Here is a 19855-nt window from a genome sequence, read left to right on the forward strand (position 1 = left end):
CTTCGGGCCTTGTGTAGGTTCTCAGGTCAGGACCAGTATGGCCGGGCCTTGTTTGCCCCCCGCCGCCCCCACATGCCCTGTTCTCTCATTCGATCCTCCCCCACTTAGCGTCCAGGGGACACGGAGGCTTTTTAGATGGACGCCCGGGTCCAGAGTAGGAGGTGAGGAGGCCTTGGGCACCTGCAGGGGTGAGCTCGATCCCCGCTGGCCAGCCTCTACCCCCTGCCTGGCTAGGGCAAGGAATCCTGAGGAAATGAGTCCCTAGGAGGCCAGCATGTGAGTGGGGGCAGGGCCCCTCCCTGACCTTGGCCACTCTTGCCCCTTGGCTCTGGCCCGCCCAGGCCAAGCGTGACGATGGCCAGGACACTGGGACCACATCACCAGAGCGACTGAGCCGTGTGCAGGGGCACTGCTGCTGTGGCTGGGCCCGGCGGCAGAGAAAGAAGCGCATACCCGAGGGCGTCGGGGTGGCAGACCGGGACAAGCGTGTCCCCTCTGTGCCTGGTGGCAGGACGTAGCAGAGACTGGCTGGTCTGCTGTCCCCGCCCCAGGTCTCGGAGGGAAGGAGGGGACCAACGCGGCTAGCCACTCACCCTAGCTAGGGCCAGCACGGGAGCCTGGACCCCCATCCCATGGGCAGGTAAACCCTCTCACCACCCCCCACCCCCGTAGCCTTTACTGACGCGGGGTGGCTGTGTTCTCTTAGGAGAAAGCGGCCGTGGGGGCAGGGGTGGGTCCCCCTGGGGCCAAGGCCAGGCTGGACATAGTCCAGTGCTTGCTGTGTGAGCACGTGAGGGTGTGCGGGATTGGGGGCCAACACACAGAGTCAAGACTCCTCCAGGTCCAAAAGGGCGAGAGGTTCTAGCCGCCAGTGTTTCCAAGAAATGAGTTTTAACAGGTGATACAGGTTGGGTACGAGATAGGTGCGGACCCCATATTGTGGCCCACCAGACCAGACTGGGTGGTTGTGGATGGGGGCCCCTGGGGCTCCCCCAGTTTGGGAGAGGGTCCACCACCCACCCCCGCACTTCCACGTGGAGAGTGGCCCTGGGCAAGGAGCCAGGCAGGGCAAGGGGTGGCTGCTTCTGACAAGGCCACGAGAGCCGCAGCCCGCTGAGGGCCCTAGCGGAGGCCGGGGAAGTTCGGTGCGTCTCTGGGGCCTGGGGTGGCCTGCCGGCCCACTGTGATCGGGGCGCCGGGAGGTGGGCCCCCTGTGCAGATCCTCCGAGTGCCTCAGGTGTCCGAGAGCCGCGGGCCAGCCTCTGGGCACTCGCTGCTGTCTGCGGCCCCTCGGCGGTCAGCACAGGCTTGCTGGCGTCCACCTTTAGAGGTCTGGGAGTCTGCTGAGGAGGGAAGACCTCTCAGCCGCTGGGTGTCCAGTGGGGCCGGCCCAGGGAAGGGAGGGGGGGCTCACGCACACCACAGAGCACAGGAGCCGGCGACCCTGGCCAGGATGGGGCTGGGGGTGTTGTGGAGGGCGGCCGCCAGGCGGAGCCTCCAGAGTCCACATGGCCATGCTCTCGTGCTTGGTTGAGCCGGCGGCTCCAGCAGAGGGCTCCTGCCCTGCCCTGAAGACCGTTGCCAGCCAAGGGCCATTGGTGGCCAGGGCCAGTCCCCTCCCAGGACCAGAAGGCAGATAACTGGCCACCCACCACGTGACAGCCCTCCACCTGTGGCCCCGCCAGCCTGCGCCCCTGTCTTCCCCGGACACACACTTACTCCAGGTGGCGCCGCTCTGGGCCATAGAGGACAGGAGCACCGTGCAGTAGTCGACCTGGGGGACGGAGAGGCGTCCGGGGCAGCCGGTGGGCCCTGCCACCCCGTGGGCCTCCCCTCCCGTAGCTGTGGGAACAGGCGTGAGGGCAGGGTTCCGGGTGTGCAGAGTGGACAGTGAGGGGATCTGAAGGACAGGACCCCCTCCAGGGAGGGCACACTGTCCCCAAAGTCCCCTATGGAGGCAGGTACAGGGACCGTGCCCCCTCCCCGGGGCCTTGCCCTGCCCTGCCTGGCTGCTGGGGTGCAGAGCTGCGGGTGAGGGTCCCCCGGTCAGAAGAGCGTGAGGCCCAACTGCCTACCTGGGACTCCAAGCGCTTGATGCACCTTTCTTGCTCTCTCAGCCCCACGAGGTGCTGGGCAACAGAGTCCACCCTGCGACAGCAGCCGGTGTGCACGGGGTGCCCCACAGCTGGGCGATCCTCCCGTCCCCACCCACCCAGGCCCTTTGGGGAGGTTTGGGGTCACCGAGGCCTCGCTGGGTGGGGTGGTCTGCCCTTTGCCAGCATCCCCACATCTGGGTGCGGGGTCCCCCCATCCTCCCTGGGCTCTCGAGGGGGCTGAGCGGCTGCCAGCGAGAGCGAGGGTTGTGGGCAGGTGGGAGCTGTGGGCTCGAGGGGACCGTTGGGATGGAGCGTGTTGGGCCCAGAGCAAGGAGGACAGCACCGTCGTCGGCCCCTCTGCCCCTCTCAGCTTCAGCCTCCCCAGCTCAGAACTGACTGGCGGGCGTGGGCCACTCCGGCTCTTGGTGGCAGAGGTCCCGGAGGGCCTCTTAGACCTCTGGCCGCCTGGGGGGGGCGGGGAGCGGCCTTTCCAGGCGGGGGTGGGGGTCAGGGTGCCCGCACACCTGTGGGCGGTTTTCCGCAGCAACTCGTCCTTGCTGCCCTTCCTCTGTTTCTCCAGCTTGCCCAGGTAGTTCTCCTTCTGCACCGCCTCCCACGTGACCATCTTCTGGTCCAGGGGCTCCGGCAGGTCTCTCCCTGGGAAGGCCGGACAGCCACGCGCTCGCCTGCAGCCAGGGGGACCTCGGGGCCAGGGGAGCCCGGCCACAGGAGCCCTGGCACCCGTGGGGCCCGGGATCGCTGCCCATGGGCCCGGGGTGTGAGGGGGGAGGAAGGCGATGGGCTCAGCCTGTGCCGGCTGCCCCAGGCCCGGATGGGGGCCCCGCGCGCCTGCCCGCCCCCCTGCACGGGGTCGGGGGCCTCACCCAGGTGCACCCGCTTCTGCTCGGCCCCTTTCCGGAGCAGCCTCTTGAGCAGCAGGCTCAGGTGGCTGAGGACGATGAAGGGCGGCGCCAGGGCGGGGCGCTGGTGGTACTCCACGATGAGGTGGTAGCGCTGGAACTTCCAGAACGTGTCCGCGTTGCCCTGCACCACCTGGAAGGTGTAGCTGTGGGGCCGGCGTGTGGGCGCAGAGCCCTTGCGGCCCGGCTCCTCCGCTCCGGCCCCGCCCAGCCCCGCGCCGCTCCGGGAGGCCCCGCCCCCATCTTCCGCGGGTCTCTGCGGTGCGTCCGGAGCGCACCTGGGGTCTTCGCCGCCCCCTCTGCTCTCCTGGACGGTGCGGACCTGCCCGTGAGCCTCCCTCCCCCGCGCCTGTCGTTCGCTGCACCCTTCCTCGCGGCCCTGCGTGCCCGCGGTCCGGCCCGGCCCCTCTGGGGGGCAGAGACGCCCCCGCAGCCCCAGGTCTGCGGCGCTGGGCCCTGGGCGCCCCCCAGCCCCGCGTGCCGGAGCACAGGGATCAGGCCACCTGAACATGGCGATCAGCAGGTTCATGAGCAGCACGTTGGTGACCAGCAGGAAGGTGACCAGCAGGAGGATGACCAGCCAGTTGGCGTAGAGGTTGGGGCAGGAGGGGGAGCCCTCCTCCAGCAGGGGGTGCAGCGAGCAGTTCACGCGGGCTTCTGAAACACAAGCCGCAGGGCGGGGGCCGCCTGGACCCACAGCCTCCGGCCTTGAGAGCTTCGTCCTCGCGTGGAGCCCGCCCGGGTGGAGCGTGCTGGCGGGGGAGGGGGGGGGGCAGCTGGCCTGGCTGAGCACTGAGAGTTCCTACGTGGGACACTGCAGTCCCACTCCCCCACCTCCTCCTGACTGATCACAGCCAGGGCCGCGGGCTCTGGGGGCAGAGCCCAGGCCACCTGGGGGATGGAGCACAGAAGACCCAAGTTTGTGCTGGTAGATGTGTGCGTTCCCCACCACCACCAGGGGCTCAAAGCCGCTGTGGAGAGAGCTAGCCAAGGGGCGGGATGATCCTGTCTTCCCTGCAGGACTTGTCAGGGCCCTCGTAACACGGAGGCCTGTCCCATGGCACCCAGCTGGAGAGGCAAGTCTGCACCACCTCCATACCTCATCTGGCTGCACCGTCTCTGATCCTGATTGCCACAGGCAGTGTGGACACAGAGCACCTCTGGGCCATGCCAGCTCACAGAACGTTCTCGGGGCAGTGGGAGTGAGTGCCCGATCTGGGAGCAGGCAAGCATGCCCCGGGGGCCCGAGGGTCACAGCGCCAACCCTTCACCAGCCAGCACCCCACACTCATGGGACAGGAGGCATGGGAGGAAGGAGCAGAGCCTGAGTACACAGGCCACGACCGCCCAGGGTGCTTGCCACATCTTCCTTGGGAGGGGGCTCGTGGCCTTGTATGTGCACGTGCCCCGTGGCCGCGTGGGTGCTGCCCACGCCTGCATGCGGGACTGTTTCCACAGCTGCCCCTCTGGCTCTCTGTGCTGTGTGTCCCCGGTCTCTGTCTACGTGGGTGTACCTGCGTCCCCACGCTGTGCGCACGTGTCGGGCTGGCGGGGCCTGTCTTCACGTGTCTGTGGCTCCCTCTCCGGGGGGCTGGCTCCCAATTTCCCGAGGGAGTTTTTGCGCCAGGCCACGCCAGTGAGCTGCTGAGTGTGCAGAAGGGCGCAGCCAAGCAGCCTCCTCCCAGCCCTGGCCCCCAGGCCTGCTGGGGGCTGAGTCCCGCCCCTTGTCTCTCTCCCCGGCGCCCAGGCTCCGAAGCAGTGAGACTCCCGTGTCTCCCAAAGGTTCCACCAGGCCAGGCTGGAAATTAAATTGTCCCTGGAGGGGCGCCTGGGTGGCTCAGTGGGTTAAAGCCTCTGCCTTCGGCTCAGGTCATGATCCCAGGCTCCTGGGATCGAGCTCGTTGCCCAGCGGGGAGCCTGCTTCCCCCTCTCTCTGTCTCTGCCTGCCTCTCTGCCTGCTGTGATCTCTGTCTGTCAAATAGATAAATAAATAAATAATCGTAAATTGTCCCTGGGGCTGAAGCTAGACTGAAGTCAGCCCTGGGGCTTCCTCCTGGTGCTCGGTGGCGGGGGGGTGGCACTCTGGGCCCCAGGCCCACAGGCTACGTGTCAGAGACTCAGTTTCCCCACCACCACCCCTCCCCATGGTGGGGTTACCCAGAGGCCTGAGCAGACAGGAAGCCCAGCCCCAGGAGGGGAAGGGTCCTGCCCGGGACCCCGAGGAAGCCGGCTCAGGCCTGGCCCTGCTGACGGGCTTGGCGCTACAGCACTCTGCCCCCGAGGCAGCCCGGGGGCTGGGAACCCCTCAGGAAGGCCTGCACTCCATCGGCCCTCCCCGGGTAGCCCTGGGCTCCTGGGGAACTGGAGTCATGACCCCACCATACACCCCTGATCCCCAACATCAGTGTGAGGCTGGGGCCCAAGATGGGGCCCCCCCGAGTGACCCGGTGTCCCCTGCCTCCCAAGGGCCCCACAGGACAGGGTGACCAGGGGCCATACGGGGAGGGAGGCAGGGTCTGCTGAAACTAAGGGCCTGGAACACTGCGGCTGAGCAAACACCAAGGGGTCACGGGGGCAGGCCACACAGACCCAGGAAATGGGCCTCCGGCATACCCCAGTTAGCCGATTTCCGCGGCGGCAGCGCCCCTCCCCATCCTGGTGGCCTGTGTTCGCATCACTCACGCTCTCACCCCATTGACAAATCGGCACCACGTGTGGTGGGCACGCTGACCTCGCCTCACTAGCTTCGGGGATCGGGGTCAGGCCTCAGACCTGGCCACGCTCGTGACTGCCCTGGGGCCCTGGGTCGCCCTGGTCCCGCACCAGGCTGAGCGAATGGCCCCTCCCCCGGGCTCCCGGCACTGGCTCACCTTCCTTGAGGGGTCGGTTCCCTCTCCTCCCCCTCCCCACCGAATTCCAGCCCCCTCTGGGGCCTGCACAGGTGTCCCTGTCCCCCACGCCAGGGCTTCCCTGAACCCGTCCCCACCCAGCCCCCCATGGAGGAGCAGCTCCCTCTCCCGCAGTGTACCCACTGTCCTGGGACGTTCTTAGAACCTCCAACAAGGGCCAGCTGGGGACACCTGCACCCTCTGATGGGCCGCACCCACCCGACAGCGGGTGAGGCACACTGGGCCGTGTCCCCAGAAGCAGCAAGGACACGATCAGGAACGGCCTCATGGCAGAGGGTCCTTGCCGGCAGGGGGGCCCAGGACCGGGGACAGGGAGGCCCGCTGTCCAGCAGGTCCGCTGGGGGGTGGCGGGGGTTAGAGGCGCCAGTGCACGGATGGGCCTGTGACGGTTAGGGATGGACTGGGATGGGCCTGCCCACTTTGCAGCCTCCTCGCACCTCGGTTTCTAGCCTGGCGCCCCAAATCTCACGTCCCTGTGACCAACAGAAATCTGCCTGGAGTTGCCCCTGGGCTGTGGGGCCTGGGGGCCGGCCTCAGGGATTCCCCCATCTCAGCTAGTTCCTGGCTAGGATCTCATGTGACCCCGAAAGTTCCCTCTCCAGGGCCCCACGTCCAGGGTGCGATAAAAGGAGACTTTGTAAACCAGACCCCATCTGGCTGCACCCCAAGGGGGGGGCGTCCCTGCAGCAGGCTCGAGGCGCTGCCCCCTCCCCCGGACTGCGTGCTAACCATCGATCTCGTCCAGCGGGATTTGCCCGAAGATCTGCAGGTAGGGCCGGTACAGCACGCGGCGGAAGACCCACTCCAGGCGCCCGTCGTGGGGGTGCAGCAGCGCCTGCGTGGTCACGCCGTAGGCCACGAGCCACACGCTCAGGAAGAAGAGGAAGAAAAAGACGTCCTTCATCTCCGGGGGGGAAGAGCGGAGAGGGTTAGTGGCCGCCCACTGGGGCTTCACGCTCAGCCGCCCCGGGAGCCAGGGCAGGCCCAGGCGCGGCCGGGGGCTCACCATGCGCTCCACGATGATGATCTTGGGGCCCAGCTGCTTGTGCACGGCAAAGATGTGGATGAGTCGGAGCGTGAACACCATGAAGTCGACGGCCAGGACCGTGCGGCCCGCCTCGAACATCGAGGGCACCATCCTGGGGGAGGGTGGCGGGTCGGAAGGGCTGCGAGTGCCCCGAGAGAGGAAGGAGCTTCCTCCAGGACACACGGCACGGGCGCCAGGGACGAGCCGGACCTTCTGAGCCCTTTCCTGGTTTCATCCTACAGGTGACCTTGCCCACTGGCCCAACCGAGGTGGCCCGTTAGGCCTCTGAGCCCCACAGACCTGCAGGTGACCCCAACAATGAAGAGGAAGATGGCCACCATGTCACACTTGTTCCAGTTATCCTCCACGTAGAGCGCAAACTTTTTCACCAGATGCGTGTCCTCGTCCGTGAAGAATCCCTGGCAGAGGGCAGACTGTCCGCTGACGGCTCACGGGACCGCCCTGCCCAGCCCAGGCTGGGGTTGGGGGGGCCAGGGCTCAGCCTGGAGCTGGACTCGGCCCAGTGGGCTCGGCCCACCACTCACCTGCCGGATCTCTTCCAGCACCAATGTAAAGACCCAGAAGTACAGGGTGACCTCAGGCCCTGACGGCCCCTGAGGAGGTGGCCTGAAGTCGACCAGCAGGACGTAGGCGAACAGGAAGAGGAATGCAAAGTACATGACCACGTTCCCCAGGAACACGGTCACGGGCGCGCCCCAAAACATGCGCCAGCGCGTGAGCAGGAAGGCAGCACGGGGCCCCGGGTCCCCCTGAGCCCTTGGTGTCTCGGCCGACTCCTCTGGCCTGCAGCGCGGGAAGACCACAGCCGGCGGTGAGGCAGGCGGCCGGGTGCCCCACGGAGTGAGTGCCGCCCCCTGGCCAGCCCGCCCCACGGCCCTTACCCGCTGCCCGGGCTGCAGAGCAGGCTCTTCTCCGAGTCCAGGCTGTCCAGCTCCTGCAGGCCCTCGGGGCCCGTCCTCAGCGGGGCCTCCTCACTGCAAGCACAGGGGATCCTCAGGGCCCGCGGCAAGGGCACCAGCCAGCAAAGGACGTGCTGAATGCACTGAGAAGGTCTGCACACAGCAGGACCCACAGAGATGCTGGATGCGGGGAGCTGTGGAGATGTGGTACCCTCAGAGCCCACCCCCCGCCACTAGGGGCTGGCAAGGTGGCGGCCGCCTGCCCCCAACACACCTGAAGGTGATGAAGTTGGTGTAGATGAGGGCTGGGCAGAGGAAGGCACACAGCAGCCGCAGGATGGGCGTGCCCGACGCCATGTCCCCCCACCAGATCTTGGTCAGGAAAGCCTGAGACGAGGGCACGGCCGCTGGCCTCCCACCCCACACCGTGGCCCATGCTGTGCCCGGCACCAGGTGCGCCCTCCCAGGCTCCGCCAAAGCCTCGCCCTGCACCCCGGGGGCAGACCCTTCCCGGGGTGAGGGAGATCAGGTTTAGGGGTGCAGGAGAGCCACACAGAGGAGGCGGCCCCTCTGCTGAGACCCACAGCGGACAAAGGGCCGGCCCGGGGCGGCGAGAAGGAAGCCAGGCAGGTGCCTTCTAGGAACAGGGCCACCCGTCCCGCGCCCCTGACCTGTGACCAGGACTTGGGGAGCGGAGGCGGGTGAGGCCGTTCCCCCAAAGCCAGACGCTCACCTGTACCCCGTCATGGGCGAAGAAGGCCTTGGTGTCGGCCTCGGTGGCCAGGTGCAGACAGGTGGCCCTGCTCCAGCCGCGGTTTCTGCGCACCAGCAGGGCGAACGCGCGGTCCTCGCTGTTGCCGTAACACTCGGAGAAGAGGCCTGCGCAGGGACACCGGCCACTGGCCGCCGCGCTCCTCCTCCTGGGCCCCGAGCTGCGTCCACCTCCCCACAGGGACTCTGACCGTGCCTGCCTGCCCTGCCCTGCCCTTCCCTCTCCCGTCGTCACCCCACGTGCCCCGACCGAGTGGCCGTAGGACCCAGGGTGTGCCCAAGGCCATCGCCGAGGACCACCTGTCCCTCTGTGAGAATGAACATTAGGGTCCACCTCCCCACTAAGAGGAGGCTCTGAGGTGGCCCTGGGCCCCCACCTCGTGTGCCCCCCCCCCCAGTGCACTCCTCCCCACCGGGTGCGTCGATGCCCGCCGGGCCGGTGCTCACCCAGGGCCAGCTGCTCGTACTTGGCCTCCCTCACCGGGCGGCGCACCCCCGCCCCCGTCTCCAGGTGCGACATCTCTCTGAGGATCTTGCAGGCGGCCAAAGCGGTGGCCACCCCCTCCTGGCCCTAGGAGGCAGGGTGTGAGGAGGCCGGTATCCCCGCCCCTCCCCGGCCCCCCAGGAGCCTGGGGCCAACCCACCATGGCCCAGAAGTAAGTGGCCATCTCGTGGCGGTTCTGCAGCACGGCCCAGAGGAACAGGTCCCGCCAGGGGTTCTCGCTCCTCCGGTTCAGATCCAGCGGCCACTTCCGGCCCTCAGGCCGCCTGGCCGGTCCCCGCTCCTGGAGGACAGGCCGGTCAGCCTCCTGGGGACCCCTCCCGGCCCTCCCGGCCACCGGCCCGCTCACCTCCTGGTAGAGCCCGCGGCAGGCGTCATGCAGGAAGTCCTTGAGCAGGCGGGAGACCTCGTGCAGGGAGAAGGCGGGCAGGCCCGTGGGCGGCTCGCGGGCCTGCGGGGCGCCCAGGCCGGCCAGGGTCAGCCGGCCCTCCTCGTGCTTGCGCTGCAGCAGGTCGAACAGCAGGCTCTTGGGGGGCGTGGAGCGGTACAGCTGCTGCAGCCGCCCGTACGTCAGGAAGTCCCCCACGTCGGCGCCGTTGTCCACGAAGAGACGCACGAACTCGGGCTTGTCACTCACCAGCGCGTCCATCATCACTTCCTCCAGGTCACAGGACTGGGGCCGCCGCGGGACGTGCCCGGGGGGTGGGGCGGAGACGGGCAGAGTGAGTGCGAGCCATGTGCAGGGAGCCCCCAGCTCCAGCCCCCCAGCCTGTCCCTCCGAGCCAGCTCCGGGCCACCAGGGGCCACGAGTCCTGGGGCATCCGGCAGGCCCGTCCTCCCTGGGGGCCGTGCGCGGGGAGCCCCAGCAGGTGCCCTGGCCTCCCCGCCCCACCCCCGGCCCCAGCGGGCAGTAAGGAACCTGCCAGGAGCCCGAGGGAACACCGTCCGCCCCCAGGCCCTCCATATGGTCCCCGCCCTGGGCTGCCAGAAACGAGGCCCGGGAGGCATCGGCTGGCCGGCGGGCGGGCACCTTCCACTCCACGTCCCCGTTGAAGATCTCGCTCCTGGCGATGTCCACGCGGTCCCAGGCCACGGCCAGCTTGAGCTCGTCCAGGTAGGCCCGCGCCTCCTGGCTGTGGCTCTTGCAGGCTTGGACAGAGTGGGTAGGGGGTGAGGGGCGAACCTCGGGGTCCCCAGAGCTCGTGCAAACAGGGCCCCCCGCGCTGGTCTTCTGGACACACAGTCCAGGTACCACGGCCTGCTCCACACCCTCTGATTAGTGGTGAGAGGCTCCCAGTGTCGCCAGACCCCCAGGAGCCAGGCTGGGAGCCCTGGCAGAAACGCCGGCCCCGGAGACCCCGAAGGAACGGGTGAGCAGAGCAGGAGGGAGCGGCGGCCCGTCCGGAGGAGCTGCCCCTCTCCCCGCTCTCCCTCCGGCGCACCCCGGCCCCAAACTGCCCCTCGGGCCCGGTTCTCTGTCTGGCTTCCTCAAGGCCCATCCCTTGGCACGGCTGGTCTCTAATACGAAAAGCTTATCAAGTGACAGCCAACGGTGACAGCCCAGCGCCGCCGATCGAGGAACAGAAAAACACCTGCGGTCCCTGCGCGCAGCGGGAGATCCCTCAGCCCTAGGAAGCAGTGAGGCGCCCGCACTGCCGCGGCGTGGGCGAGCCTCAAACACGGGGCCCGGAGACAGGAGCCCACGGCGCACCGCAGCCGCTGACGGGAAGGGCCCCAGCCGGGCACACCCGCGCGCGGAAGGCGAGCCGACACCCCAGGGCCCAGGGAGGCAGGGTGCGCCCACGGCTGCTGGCTGGCTCTGGGGGCAGGGATGTTCAGGAATCAGACCGCGGGGACGGCTAATTCGCAGATGGACCAGAAGCCCCTGGACTGACATTTTTTAAAGTTTCTTAAATGACAGTAAAACGCGGCAGACATCAAAGCTGCCGAGCCCAGGCCCGTTGACGGATCCGTGTGTCATCTCTGTGTCATTCCCGTCTTCTTACACGTCCTGCTGGAGACGTGAGCGCTGGGCCGCACACGCGCACCCAGCAGAGCGACGCCGTCGCAGGGGTCCCGGCCGCGGACATCCCAGCTGGGCGGCGGCCCCGCAGGGTGGGAGCCATGATGGGACGGGGCGTGGGAAGCAACCCCGCGCCAGCGCAGAGCCCGGGGCCGTGGGACGCAGCGGCGGTCACCCCGCACCCGCCCAGGGCTCTCACCTTTCACCAGCGCCTTAAGGATGACAGTGTCCAGCTCCTCGGTGCCCTCCTGCTCGAAGTCGTGCACGGTGAGCAGGTGTGGGTGCGAGGTGATGTTCTGCAGCTGGGACACCAGGACAAGGGCCCTGAGGTGGCCCTGGGGGCGGGGACACGCCGGTGGACAGGCATGGACTGGGCGCTCGGCGTGTGAGGTGGGTCTCAGTGAGCGGGCCAGCGGCTGCCCGGGGCACGGGGGCAGCCTCTCCGAGCTCCCTTGCTCCAGGGCCCGAGGCTGAGCCCGTTGGGAGGCTTTGTGGGGAGAGGGAGGACGCCGGGGCCTTGCGCGTGGGGTGGGGGCACAAAGGCACCAGGAGGAGCTCGTCCCAGCCCTGCCGTGCCCGGGAGAAGGGGATGGGAAAGGGAGAGGGGCCTCGGCCTTCGAATCCCACCGTCCCTGGGAGACTCCTACCAGCTCGGTCCAGTGTACGATGTCCTCCCAGCAGAAATGTTCGCCCGGAAACTTCTCTTTCAATTGTTTCTCGGCCACCTGGGGCACCAGCAGGTGGGGCTGGTTCATCAAGGCGGCCAGCACGTCCGCGATGCCTCCCGAGCCGGCCAGGACCAGCCACGGGGCAGCATGCTCCACGGCCCTGGAGATCCTCTGAGGCAGTAAGGTGGCGAGAGCAGACCCCACGTCAGCCTGGGCGCCCTCCTTGGCCCGTGTACCAGACATGCCCTGCCCGGACAGGGTCCTGCCGGCAGCCACGGCCAGCCAGGGGGGCTCCCATAGGGTCTCTGCTGGGCCCCCGCCCCCCTCCCTGTCCCTACCTCCAGGGTGCTGGGGTCGCCGTTGACCAGCAGACAGAGGACGGGGATCTCGATGCTGCCAGTGCCTGCGGACAGAGCACCCGGGAGGTCCGCCCTGGTGCCCAGGCACGTGGTGGGGGGCTTGCACCCGCCCTGCGGGGCGGCCGCGTGCTTGGACCACCAACCCCCTACATCTTCTGAGCAAACGCCGGCCCAGAGGCTGTTTCTAGCGACGTGTGGGCTCCGGGTTGCATACGGCACACACCAGCCCCTCCGCCTGCGGACTGCTATAGTCCCCCACGGCCATTTCCACAAAGAGGAATGTCCATGAAGTCAAAAGTTCGGTCCCCGGCTGCACCGGCCACAGTTTGGTGCCCAGCATCCATCCCCGTCACGGCAGCAAGCTCTCCCGCCGCTCCGCACACCCTTGGAGGCCCCAGAAGCAAACCAAAGACGTAAAGGAGGGGCCTCGGCCAGTTTCGCCCCCAGACATGAACCAGAACTTTCGGCACGTGAGGCTAGCTGGTGCTGGGCCGGCCGCGGCCACCAGGCGCCCTGAGCTGCCTCCAGACGGAAGCTGGAGGCCGCGTCTGGGTGTGTGGGCCGGGCAGACTTCAGCACACCGGAGCCCTGCGCCACCTCCGTGGTCTCCGCGTGGCTGGGTTGTGCGTCCGTTTGCGACAAGCGCTCCGTCCGCACACACTCCACGGTGCTTATGAGCAACAGAAGCCCCACGGGGTCTCACAGACAGCAAATCCCCTTTCGCGCCCCACGCTGCAGCGCGCCGGCGCTCAGGTCACACCGCCCTCTGGTGGCAGCGTACTCGCAGCCGGTACAGGGAAACAGGCCTCTCAAACCGGCAGATCCATTCTCCTCCCGAAGCCCTGAGCCCACAGAAAGAGCCCCTGGCCGGGGCCGCCCATGCAAACACATCCGCAAGGGCTCCGCCGCCATGTGGGGGGGACGTCGCTGCCCTCGGGGCTGCACCCCTGGCCCCAGCCCCTTGGGGCGCTCCGTGCCTCCCGCCTGGAGTGCCCCACCCTGCCCACAGGGTCGGCCTTCCAGCACAGCCCCCGCGCTCTGCCTCGGGACCCCCCCCTCCCCGGGGCAGGCCTCACCCCTGGGACCCCCCCTCCCCGGGGCAGGCCTCACCCCCATAGCCGGTCCTCTGCTCCGAAATGTGCTTCTCCAGCTTCAACCTCAGCTCCGTCAGCCCGTCCCCCTTCCCGGAGGGCCCAGGCTCCACCAGGATGAAGTGCGCCTGGTTGTGGTCCAGGGAGCAGAGCGGGCCCTGGCCGCTGCCCTCGTCCGCGGGGTAGTGGACAGGGCTGTGCTCCTGGACCCGCAGCCCCGCACACAGCATGAGGCCCGGGCCACGTCTGCTCTGCCGGGACCTGCTCCCACCCCAGCCAGGGGGAGGCCTCGCGGCTGGTGTCCAGGGGGCCCCGGGGCGGGGGCGGGGTGGGGGGGGGACCGGGTCCTCCAGATGGAACCAGGGCCGGGAAAAGCTCCCCTCACCCCCCGGCCCTGCCTTAGACAGACCCTGGGCTGGGAGCCGAGGCCGCTCACCCCGGGGTTGCCCAGACTAGCTGGTGACCGTCTGGGCCTCGGTGGGGGTCCTGGGCAGAGGGTGGGTCTGCGCGGGCTGAGGGCCTGGAGGACCCCTCCCCACGCTATTCCCTAGCCAATGCTGCCCCCTGCTGGCCGCGTGCAGGGCTCCCCTCCCCTCCCGCTTCCTTCCCTTCTTCCTCCTCCTTCCCTCTCTCCCCTCCTCCTCTCTCCTCCCCTTTACCTCCTCCCTTCTCCTCCCCCTCCCCTTCCACTGCCTCCCCTCCCTCCCCTCCCCTCCTTCCTCTCCTTGCCTCCTGCTTCCTCTCCCTCCCTTCCCCATCTCCTCCCTCCTCCCTCCTCCCTCCCCTTCCTTTCCTTCTTCCTCCCCCCCTTCTCCCTCCTCTCCCTCTTCCCTCTCCCTGCTCCCCTCCCACAGCTTCCCCTCAGTGTCCCAAGCCTTCAGGGTGCCGCCCCCCCCCCACAGAGCCCCTGAGGGCAGAGGCTACTCTGTCCAGGGCAGGCCTGGTACGGAGGGACTCAGGAGACGTTTGCCAAGTGACCAATGGGCAGCGGATGGGGGGATGTGGTCAGCCTTCGGGACTGCATGGGTGGCTTCCTCGGCAGACATGCCTCCCACCCTGGGGTGGGGGATACTCGGGGGCCCTGGGCTCCTCCCTGCCTTCCAAGCCCACCTTGCCCAGCCGCCGCGATGTTCCAAGACAGACGCTTACCTGGGCGTTGTCCAGAAGCTGACGATGCAGGACGCGGCCCAGCGAGGCCAGGCCAATGGCCACCACGCGGGCCCGGGTGGACGTGCTGGCCAGCGAGTGGTCACGCACGGCCTGTCCGACGTACCGGGCGAGGCCCGCACGCAGCGCGCTGGTCAGGATCCAGGCCCCTGCGGCATGCGGCTCAGTGTGCCCGCGGCCCCCGGGCCCTCCCCCGCCAGCGGGCAGGCCCACGTGCCCAGACCCGTGGGAGCCCTGTGGGACCGGGCCCCTGGGGGCCCCCTGGACAGCAGGCCACGCCTCTGCCCTGTGGCCTGTGCTGGGGATCAGAGCCTGGAGGGTTTCTCCAAATTAGGAAGCGCTCAGCCGCGCGGGGTCTGTCGGGCTCTGTCTCCGCAGGCTCAGGCGGCCTGAGCAGGAAGCCCGATCAGCTGGTTTGACCCAGTCCAGCCAGACCGCCTCCCCCGGGGGGTTCCAGCTACCATCCCTGAGGGTGTCTCGCCGAGGCCCACAGGGTGCCCCTGCCGCTCTTGGGGGGAGGCCTGGCCACGGGGGACCTCAGCCACTGCCCCTCCTCCCGGGGGAGCTGCTCTCATCTCGGCCGCACAGAGGAAGCCACATGGGCCCGCGGGCTGGGGTGCTCCCCACTCGGGGGGCTCTGGGGGAGCCTCACCTGTGCTCTGGGCCGCCTTCACCAGCCCCTTGCGCAGGACGTCCCGCAGCCAGGACTTCATGGTGAACGGACGCTCCTCGCCCACCAGGGACACCACGAGGTTGGGGGCGGGCAGGTGCCACTCGGCCAGCAGGAGGTTGAAGAGCTCGGAGGGGGCCACGTCGCTGGGCACCTTCACGAACTGCGGGCAGGATGGCCACAGCCTCAGGGTGCAGGGCGGGGATGCTGGACCTGGGGGCGCTGGGCATGGGGGCAGGGCACGGGGTGCTGGGCACTGGGTGTGCAGGCATCAGACACTGGGGGGCACTGTGGTACTGGGCACGGGGGCACTGGCTGGGGGGTGCCGGGCACTCGGGCGCTGGGGGGCACAGCACAGGGGACATGTGGGTGCTGGCCTGGAAGAGAGAGGCTGACACCTTTAGGGCAGGGAGCCTGTCGGAAGCCAGGGCTCAGCTGGGTCCTGCCTTGACCTGCCCGCGCCCCCCGCAGCACGGACTCCTGTCAGGGCCTTGCTTCCTTCTCCGTGGGGGGTGGAAGTGTGGAGAGAGGACGGGTCCTGGATGTGCTGCGCGTGTGGGTGTGGGAGACGGGGGCCAGAGGTCATGGGCAGCTCTGCACTCTGCCTCCCCTGGGGGCTCTGGACCCAGCCCCGAGAGCGAGAGCGAGCGGGCCCTGAGCGGCCCGGGGCGCTCGGTGTTCGGGGAGGCGCTGGGAGCTCAGGAGTGGCAACAAGCCCTCGGGGGTCTGTTCGGGCCCCCAAGGCATGAGGGCGCAGCGACGGCACATGCAGGACACCAGCCCCTTACCTTGCCTCGCTTCTTCCCAGACCCTCCAAATTCGATCTCGCCCCGGCACAGGCCAGGCCCTGAGCCCGACGCAGCCATCCTGGGGCCCCCGGGACAGCTGCCCCCGGCCTCCTGCATGAGGACCGCTCTGCAGGGACAGAGCCAACCCATGAGGGCAGGAGAGGCAGACCACGCCCCACCCCCACTCCTGTGCCGGCAGAGATCAGGGCCCACAGCCCTGCTTCAGGGACCCCCCAGCCGCCAGCCTGGCCTGGAAGCCCACCGTGACGTTCACTCTGTGGCTTCAGTTGCAGGAGAGACTCCCACACCCCGCCCCTTCGCAGAAGACAAGGGGGGCGCATCCCGGCCCTGCCACCTGGCTCCCCAGCCTGCCACTCACCCCGCCCTGGGGCGCCCTGGGCTGGCCGCTCCAGTCACCACTCCCACAGAGGCTATGGTGGGGGGCGTCCTAGAAACCCGGAACGTCGGATGGGCTTCTGGACACGCAGCCCACCCACCCCACACCCCCACCGGCCCCAGCATGGGGACGGACATCTTGGCTGTGCCTGGGCAGGGAGGGGGGCTGGCAGGTGCCCACAGCTCAGGAGCAGGGGGCTGAGGGGGGCCCAGGGAAGACTGTGTGGATGTGGGGGAGGGACAGACCACCGTCCTTGCCTGGAGGTCCAGAGGGGAGGGCACCCTGCCCCGGGCCCTTCCCACCCAGCCCATGGGGCCCCACGACCGGCCCAGGTGGCAAGGAGCTGTGGCTCCAAAGGCCCTGCTTGGCTGGGGCACCCCAAGGTCTCCGTGACCCGCCAGCCCCCACCTGCCCCCCACCTGGCTCCAGCCGGTTTTCTCGGCCGATTTGGGGTGGGGAGTGAGCCTGCAGGACAGGCGTCTCCCCAGAGCCAAGGGGCCCCGCGTTCTGGGACAGCCAAGCGGCCTTGCCCCCTCACCCCACCCCCTATGAAGCCCAGTGTCCCCGCCATCTCGGCTGCCCAGCCACGGTCCAGACCCCTCCCTCTGAGCCAGTTTCCCAGCTTCTCCGGGGTGCCCGCTGCCCGCCCCCCCCAGGACATGTCCTTCGGTGAAACCCTTTCCCGTGGCAGCTCCCCATCGGCCTCCTCTGTGTTCGTTAGAGAGGGGCCGCCTGCGTTCACGGGAGGGGGTGCGACCCCGCCTGCACGACAGGGACCTGCACCCCCATGCCCCTCTCCCCCGCTGGGCCCCCAGACGGACACATCCAAGTCCCAGCTGCTGGCACCTGTGGACGGGGCGTCCCGCGGAATGAGTCGAGGTCGTCGGGGCGGCTCCTAACCCGGGCACCGGTGTCCTCGTAAGGAAGGGGTAGAAGCCCACGTGACCTCACAGGCAGAGGCTGGGGCAATGCGCCCCCAAGCCCAGGACCACTTGGAGCCCCGGAAGCTGGGAGAGGAGAGGCAGGACCCCCCGCCGCTCCGCGGAGAGCTTGCGGCCCTGGGAGGTGACGCACAGTGCTGGGTCCTGTGTGAGGCCGTCCGGGACACTCCCGCAGCCGCCAGCCCAGAGGGCCGAGGAAGTGAGGCGGACAGGCTTGCTAGTGTCTCCCCAGGACCCTGCAGACCCCAGGCCAGGGTGAGCTCCCCCCACAGTCCCCTGCATCCAGGCCTGGCTCCGGGTGGGATGCAAATCCTCCTGGCTTCCCCCTCCCTGAGCTGGAGAGCAGGAACTGGGCGGGATTGGAATATGGCTTTTCCAAGCTGGTGACTGTTCACCAGGAGGCGGGGGCCTGGACAAGGCCTGGGTTGGGCCCATGGGAGGGGGGGACAGGGCATTTCCAACAAAGTCCCGCATATGGGATGGCGCAGAGCCCTTGGCTCCCGGCTCCAGGCGTCCCACATCGAGGTGTCATGGGCCCCTCCCTGCCCCCTCTGGCTCCTGGGGGCTCCAGGTGTCCCTGGGCAGTGGTCCCCGGGCCCCAGCCTCTGTTTCCATCCTTCCATGGCCTTTCCCGTGTCTCTCTGTCCAAACATCCCTCATCTCATGGGGACACTGGTCGATGGATAGGGGCTGCTGTCCCCACTCTGACCTCATCTTAACCAGGGACGCCTGTGAAGACCGCATCCCCCTGACCGGTCCCATTCTGAGGTTCTGGGGACAGTGGTGAGGTGGGGAGAGTGTGTGGCTCGCTGGGGGGGGGGGCCAGGACAGGGACCGCGGGGCTGCTGTCTGGGACCAGCCCTCCCTCCCTCCCGCCTGCCCAGGACCTGTCAGGCCAGCTGCCTGGTCTGGTCACTTCTGGCCACATCTGGACATGCGTGCTGCAAGCAGGAGGCATACAGTGGGATGTTGGGGGGGGCTGGGGGTTTGGGGCCTGGGCCCAGTCCTCAGGTTGGCTGGGCGGGGGAGGGGGCCTGGCAGGGATGGCAGGGGGTGGCCGCTGGGCTTCCTCATCTGACCCGGGGCCTCTGGCCTCACCGATGGGACATGGGGTTCCGAGCAGGAGTGGGGAGCGCCAACCTCATCATCCAACCACCACCCCTCAGCCCCCCATCCAGCCTGGGGACGGGGTGGGGCAGCGTTTGGGTGTGGTGCCGGGCGCTGGAGGTGCTGGGGGGGCCGGTTGCCCGAGGCCAGGCAAATGGGCCGGTGGGAAGGGCATGCAAATAGGCAGGATTTGCATGAGCAGGTTTCTGGGGCTTCAATGCCCTCCTTGTTCCTGGGGTGGGGGGAGTCAAGGAAGCTGCGGTGGGATCCTGTCTAACCCCTGGTTGGAATCCTCACCCACACATCCCGATGGGGAAATGGGGGCAAAATCTCCAGTCTTGTCCTCAAAAGTCATGGGGGCCCTCGTGTGAGGGGCGAACAGCCACCGCTTTCCAGAGGCCGTCAGGGAAACGGCCCCAGCGTAGGTGCAGCCAGGCAGCTGGGTCCCCAGAGTCCCGCTCCGCTCCTCCCCACACTGTGTGACCTTGGGCAGGCCCCTCAGCCTCTCTGGGCCCTTCTCTTCCTCCACAAGATGCGGGGGGAGAGCAGTCGGGAGAAGGCCCCAACCAGTCCCACACCAGGCTCTGCGGAACAGAGGGCAGCACCGTAGCCCCCCTGTCCCCGCGTGAGGATGCGGGTGTTGCTGGGACAGGCGTGGATGGCACAGAGGGCCCCCCGTCCCCGCGTGAGGACGCGGGTGTCGCTGGGACAGGCGTGGATGGCGCAGAGGGCCCCCCGTCCCCGCGTGAGGACGCGGGTGTCGCTGGGACAGGCGTGGATGGCACAGAGCAGGGAGAAGGTGGTGCGAGTCTCCCCACCCGGACAGGGGCTGCCTCGGAGCCCCCGCCTCCTCTCCTGGTGGTTTGGGCAGACCAGGACCCCGGGCCTTGGGGTTATCCCTCCTCCCCAGACTCCCCCCGAGCGCTGGCTGTGGGCCGGGGCCAGAGGGGCCTCCCCTTCCCTAAGGCCCCACTTCACCCACAGAGCAGCTGTCCCGCCACGGCGCCGGGAAGGCAGGGCTCCCTCCGGACCCAGTGACTAAAGCCGGAGTCAAGGAGGTGGCCAGAGCCCGTCCCCTCCCACAGCACCCACCGCACCACCTGGGAGCAGGGGACCCCCCCCAGCTCCCACCCGGAGGCTGGCAGCTCGGGGCACCTACCTGCCGTCCCTGTTCCTGGCGCCCTGACATGCAGCTGCTGCCAGCGAGCGGAGCCCAGCAAGCGGATGAGGGCGGCCCACCCCAGGGGACACCCGCCCACCAGCTCCCTGCTCCTCCCCCGCCGCCCTCAGCCCTGGCACCTGCGCACCAATGCCATGACCAGCACGGGCACCACCTGATCAGGGCACGGACGGGCACCACCTGATCAGGGCACGGCAGACCCACAGGCCGGCTGTGCCCAAAGCCGCCGGCTCAGAGGACCAGCCTCTCCGGCCTCTGGGTTCCCACAGGGGCCCCCCGTAGGGGCCGCCGGGCTGCCTCACTGGCTGTCACCGGCTTC

At 68.7% G+C, this 19855-nt stretch overlaps 1 protein-coding gene across 14 annotated transcripts; it reads right to left on the bottom strand.

Annotated features, from left to right (window-relative positions):
* Positions 1-146: 146 nt before the first annotated feature.
* Positions 147-19616, bottom strand: TRPM5 (transient receptor potential cation channel subfamily M member 5). 14 transcript variants are annotated; one of them, XM_046014253.1, is made up of 27 exons: positions 19516-19616; positions 17155-17223; positions 15912-16038; positions 15106-15286; positions 14436-14602; positions 13306-13489; positions 12175-12239; positions 11816-12007; positions 11368-11470; positions 10176-10294; positions 9783-9818; positions 9495-9671; positions 9288-9428; positions 9091-9214; positions 8606-8751; positions 8147-8259; positions 7855-7947; positions 7498-7756; positions 7253-7371; positions 6932-7064; positions 6655-6829; positions 3520-3673; positions 2981-3162; positions 2621-2753; positions 2076-2148; positions 1720-1774; positions 147-1343 (listed from the first exon to the last, which is right to left on the bottom strand). In XM_046014253.1, the coding sequence occupies exons 3-27, from the start codon at positions 16026-16028 to the stop codon at positions 1234-1236; spliced, it is 3351 nt and encodes a 1116-aa protein (XP_045870209.1). In that variant the 5' UTR covers positions 16029-16038; positions 17155-17223; positions 19516-19616; the 3' UTR covers positions 147-1233. The 14 variants fall into 14 exon arrangements, 13 of the variants coding, with proteins under 13 accessions (XP_045870209.1, XP_045870208.1, XP_045870207.1 ...); XM_046014252.1 differs by having other exon boundaries at positions 9495-9818; positions 13306-13414; XM_046014251.1 differs by having other exon boundaries at positions 6655-6823; positions 9495-9818.
* Between the last annotated feature and the right edge of the window lie 239 nt (positions 19617-19855).

The sequence above is a fragment of the Meles meles genome, chromosome 8 (genome assembly GCF_922984935.1).
Source record: "Meles meles chromosome 8, mMelMel3.1 paternal haplotype, whole genome shotgun sequence".
Taxonomy (NCBI): Eukaryota; Metazoa; Chordata; class Mammalia; order Carnivora; family Mustelidae; genus Meles; species Meles meles.